This window comes from Propithecus coquereli, unplaced genomic scaffold, assembly GCF_000956105.1.
Source record: "Propithecus coquereli isolate 6110/MARCELLA unplaced genomic scaffold, Pcoq_1.0 Scaffold167, whole genome shotgun sequence".
NCBI classification, from domain to species: Eukaryota; Metazoa; Chordata; class Mammalia; order Primates; family Indriidae; genus Propithecus; species Propithecus coquereli.
Window position 1 is genome coordinate 3,094,970 of NW_012141302.1, and position 6,000 is coordinate 3,100,969.

At 32.9% G+C, this 6,000-nt stretch overlaps 1 protein-coding gene across 2 annotated transcripts in view; it reads right to left on the minus strand.

The window, feature by feature from the left end:
- The window catches only part of SLC39A10 (solute carrier family 39 (zinc transporter), member 10), a 65,465-nt gene that overhangs the window by 29,415 nt on the left and 30,050 nt on the right, over positions 1 to 6,000 (minus strand). For both annotated transcript variants that reach the window (XM_012641656.1, XM_012641654.1), the window contains exon 4: positions 777 to 946. In XM_012641656.1, the coding sequence (XP_012497110.1) occupies positions 777 to 946 (170 nt within the window). The remainder of the gene's footprint in view (positions 1 to 776; positions 947 to 6,000) is intronic.

Below are 6,000 nucleotides of genomic sequence, written 5' to 3' on the forward strand. Positions count from 1 at the left end.
CAAATCTGTCTCTAGAAGGGAAATTTCAATACTGCAATTTTATATTTGGAAAAGAAAAATCTCCATTATTTTCATCATTCGAAATAAAAACAGTAAAAAGTGAATCAAATACTGTTAGCTGGTGATAGATAGCTATCTATCTAGCTATCAATACGTTACAGATAGATAGCAATCTTTTAAAAAGTTCATAAGCATGGTACTAGGAGTACAGGCTTGTGATTCTATCATTATAAGTGTCCCCAAAAGGAAGAAAACAAGTAGTATGCCAGGTGAAAAGATAAATTCTCCCTCCCCCACCCCAATGTATAATGAGCTAAAAGCCTAAAATAGTTGACTGAGTATGTCTGCCCACTACTGCTCAAATAAAGATGCTAATGGCATACTGGCTATATGCACAATCAATTACAACACCCCCTATACATTTCTTCTAAAGGCTTACTTGATATACCACTTAGACAAAAAGATCTCACTAATTTTTTAAGTATTCATTTTCAGAACTGCTAATATAGCACATTTTAATCCAATGAGTATTTTTAAAGACTGGTAAAAGTAAAGCTGACATTACCAGTCTTTGCTGCTAGTTAAAAACCTAATGATGTGGTTTATATCAAAAATATTGCATTAAAACTGTAAAAACGGAAAAAAATACTTCATCCTATAAGCAAATAAAACATCACAAATACTAGATTAGTGCGCTACAGCTTGCTAAAGAAGTATCCGTTTAGCTTAAGTATCTTTCACTTTTAATTTTTCAAAAGATTAGCAAGATTTCTTACATGGGGCAGTAGATGAAGGAGGGCGTCTCCACTCATTGTTCCTACAGCTAGCGCAACAAGGAATGTGAGAAGGAATTTGAAGCATCCTTGGTTAATGATTGGAACCAAGATCACACCTAGCAAGGAAAGCAGGCTAATGACAGTGATAGAAATGATTCCACAAATCCATGCTGTAAGAAAGAAATAGTCAACATTAGTATTACAATATAAACCAAAAACCTCCAAAGAAGAATAAACATAAGATAAACCAGTCATGGAAGACACATTATCGTTCTCAGACTATGCTTTTTAAGAAGCTTTATGGCATTGCTAAAAACAAAACAAAAACACGACATACTACCAACCTGAATATTTAAAGAATTAAGAAACTCAGAAACTTAATTTATAAATAGTACTTTCACACAACAAAGTGACTATAGTCAATGATAAGTTAACAAAAAGAGTGGAAATGGAATGTTCCTAACCAAAGAAATGATAAATGCTTGAGGTAAAGAATACTGCAATTACCCTGATTTTGATTAAGACACATTGTATGCCTGTATCAAAACATCACATATATGCTAAATATACACAACTATTATACACCCATAATAATTAAAAATAAAAAAAATTGTTTTAAATAGTACCTTCAATGGCCCATGATTGACTTAAAATGGCTTAAGGCTGTGAGTCACTTGTAATATCTAGACTGTAAATAAAAATTTCCTAATGTCTAAAGGAAGAGCCACAGCAATAAAGCTATTTAAAGAATGTAATTATAAAACTCATGTGAGAGCATTAAAAAAAGCCAAGTATCTATCTAATGTATCATTATATTTGAAAATCTTTCTAATACAAGTTTAAGAAACATATCAGCCCAAAATGGAAATATATTCACATGATGAGATAATAAAAAAATCTTTTTACTGGTAGCTTTATGGTAACAAAGGATAATTCAGTCCTATTTTCCTTGATTTCTTCTCACCTCTGCACCTGTTTCCAAACTTCCTTTCCTCCAATTTGGCTTTCTGTACAATTTACCAATTTTTAAAATCTCACTATATAATTTTAACTGGCTCAGAACACAAGAGAAATGCTTTCACAATACAACTTGTAAGAAACATAGGTGTGGTGGGGAAGAGGAATTCTGCATATGTTTCTTTAACCACATCGTTCATGAACAGGTAAGATACCAGAATAAACGCCAGTGGTTCAAGGGATGGACCTTTTCATTACAATTTCTATTACTGGCCTAAAATGAAATAGAAATGTTATTATTTTTTAAAATTCTGCTTATTTTAATATCTAGATACAGAAAACCTTACTGAAGAGTGATAATTCTATAGAGGTTTTAATCTAAAATACTTTTTTTCTAATCAAATCTAATAGGACTATAAATCTGGTGAAAGATTTTACTTTAAGTGTGTGATAAATGAACAAAGGAAAAATGCATCTGTTCATCAAGACAACAAAATTTTCAAAAACAAAGAAAAGACAGGTAAGGAGATGACACTAATTAACCCAATAAATGCTGTACTTTATTGATAAAATTGTGTTTATCCATTGGACATAGTAGTCACAGCATCTAATGACATAACACTATAGCCAATATTCATTAGCTAAATTATCTCACAGAACTAAAACAACAGGTCATTTACCACTAATGTAAGCTCTGTGGTTTACCCTCTATCTTAAAAGACAATTATTAATACTATCATATAAATAAAGGAAATTCAAGAGGGTAAAAGAAGATCCAAACACACAACCAATATCAGAGGGATGAAGATCAGGAGGAGCAGGGCACTCAATTCCTGAGCAACCAGGGTCAGGAAAAGATTTATTGCAAAGTTAATATCCTGGAAGATGCCTGCAGATCAACTGAGTACTGAGAGCAGAGGGTCCTGGAGAATGGAAACTTAAGTTCAAGGTCATGGCAAAACATCTGAAGTCCATTGCCAGGATGGTGACAGTACAGGAAGGGAAGGTGGAAGGTGCATACAGAACTAAGACCCAAAACAGAATCCTCACCCTGAATGGGCTCACTGAAGACAGTAAGCGCCAATGGTACTATGACAAGCCATGTAGCCAGCAACAATGGGAAAGCTACGAAACCTGCAGGTGGATCTACAAGGTGGAAATGGCTTGTAAGATCAATTTCTTCTGAAACAATCAGGCAGATCCATGGCAGGGCTGCTGAGGCCTTTGGATAGGACACCTAGTAGGAAACCCTCTTCCAGTTTGTGTCTCTACCTCTCTGCTTTCTTCAATCCCATTTTCTATTACCTTTCTCTACAATAAACTGAATCACTTATACGTATAAACGACTCCACATATAGAAGTAATCCCATTAATCAGCAGTGGACCCTCTACTTTATTAAGTGAAAGAAGAAAATGAGTCCAAAAGTAGCCTAGGAGCAGAATGGTCTTTGCCAGGGGCTGAGGGAGGAGAGGTTAATGGGTACAGAATTTCAGTTTGGGAAGTTGAAGAAGTTCTGGGGATGGATGGTGATGATGGCTACACAAAAATGTGAATGTACTGTACTTAATGCCACTGCACTGTACATTTAAATGGCTAAGATGGCAAATTGTTATATATATTTTACCTCAATAAAATTTTTTTTTAAAGTCTAGGAGAGGTGAGGAAATTTTCTAAAATGTAGTGAAATCTACCTATCATTTCCTACATAATTTTTATGAACCCCAAATTAAAATTGGAAAAGCATCTTAACTCTTTACAGACCTACCATCCCCTCGTCCAATTGCTAGGTAAAGAGGAGAGGATGCATGTACATATTTGGAGTAAATTCTGCTTCTGAAACATCTATCTAAAAAAAATTTAAAAAAAAAGAAAGAAAGGTTAACATTCTGGTTAATGGAACAAAAGGATAAGAGGAAGATTCCCCCAACTATTGCTACAACTACAGGGCACAGGGAACTGAAGGCAAAACTTCTAGAAAGAAAAATATATGGTCAAATAAAGTTTAAAGGCTAACTTAATGATCAAGTTACTTTGTCCCCTGTTCACAGGCAGGAACAACAAAATCTGTGGGAGAGCTTAATGAAATAGATCAGAGAAGTGGCTGTAGGTATAAATTTTAGACATGAGGTCTTGGAGCCAATAAAGTTATTGGACAATTAAATCAAAAAAGTTTTGACAAAACTACCACAGCTCTCTAGCTCCCATCATATTAGTGGGGAAAAAAAGAGATCAAAGGGACAGGATACTTATAGTATGGGACTAAATGGGACAAACTGAGGTTGGTAACAAAAACACTAACCTGAAGATAAAATATATCTCCTACAGTAAGACATAACTCTCCCTTCACAAATATATTCTTCTTAAATTTGGCAATAATCCAATCTAGAGGCAATTTATCTCAAAGCAACAAGCTAAAAGCAACTTCAATTAAAAACTTAAAGAAAAAAATACATTAAACTATTTGGAAAAGCCAGTAATTCATACTCTAAGATACTCTATAGGAGAAAAAGAGAATAACTGTATATACTCGCTGATATAAATATATATAGACAGGGATTGCCAAAACTAAAGAGAAGATCCAAAATACACAATATATACACAGTAAACAAACTTGGTGACTCTTCATAATTCTTAGAAACTTTTATTAATCAAAATTATTTTGACCATAAATACACTAGAATTAGTCACCAAAATTACCCAATAAAAGTATTTATTTTATTCCTATGCTTCAATGTCCAAGAAAATTCATGTAACCAGATTAAGATGCTAAATTAAAATCTGTATTTGTAAAAATCTAGTTGGGTAAATCTTATTAATCTGATTTATTCTTTTTCTAGGGTTACATTACATTCTACACTGGGAAATACATGTTCATTCATTTTTGGACTTGTCTATTAAGACATTTGCAATATAAATTAAATTTCTAAATCTTAATATAGAGAGAATACCATTAATTTGATGCTGTATACATCTGTGATGATTAACACTTTATACAATATAACAAGCTAATAAAATAGCATTAGAAGCATACTTTAAAATTTGAGCTTATTACATTTTGAAATTTAAGACCATATTAAAACAGTATATTCTTATAAGCATGTTTATAAAAATCTACTCATTAAAGAGTTGAGAGAAAATGTGATTGTATTACCTAATCAAAAAACTAGTGTCTGAAAATGAATGCTATTCTAAGTAAATATTTCCTTTCTACAATTACCACAATATTAACTTCTTGCTAGGGATGTCTTAGATGTGAAGAAGAATCCAGGGAAGATTCTTTGAAGCCAAAAACATTTTGCAATGTTCTGAAAAAATGACTCAAAATCCCACATGGCTTTTGGTAAATTAGCCAAAACCAAGTCACCAAATAACAAATTAATCAAAATCTAATTCAATAAAAATCAATTTGTCAATATGGTAATGAGCTAATATGTTATAAATGAGGGCCAATCATCAGATTGACACACATGAACTAGCACAGTGCTTACACATGTAGTTGAGGGAGGGTCTTTGTGTGAATTCATATTGCACAAATTGGTACATGTCATATGTATTGCATAGTCCCATGTACAATTTCCTATGTATCTGCTGTGATGACTACATTTCTTTCTCATCCACTTAAGAAAGCAAATCTGTGAACTAAGAGAAAAAATGCTTTGAAAGAGAAAAGCCCACCCCTTATGGAAATCTTGTGCACTGTTGGTAGGAATGTAAAATGGTACAGCCACTGTAGAAAACAATATGGTGGTTCCTCAAAAAATTAAAAATAGAATTACCATATGATCTAGCAATTCCACTTCTTAGTATCTACCAAAAAGAACTGAAAATAGAGTCTCAAAGAGATATTTATACACCCAAATTCATAGCAGCATTATTCACACTAGCTAAAATGTGGAAGCAAGCCAAATGTCCATTGACAAATGAATATATAAGCAAAATGTACTATATACACATAATGAAATAGCCTTAAAAAATTAAGACATTTCTAACATTACAACATGGAGAAACCTTGAGGACATTATGCTAAGTGAAATAAGCCAATCACAAAAAGACAAATACTGTATGGTTCTACATATAAGAGGTATTAAATACTCGGTCAAAATCATAGTGAAAGACAGTAGAATGGTGGTTGCCAGGAGAGCAGAAATGGGGAGTTATTGTTTAATGGGTATAGAGTTTCAGTTTTATAAGAAAAGAGTTATGAGGTGGGTTGCAGTGATGGTTGCATAATGTTATGAATGTATACTTAAAAATGGTTAAGACAGT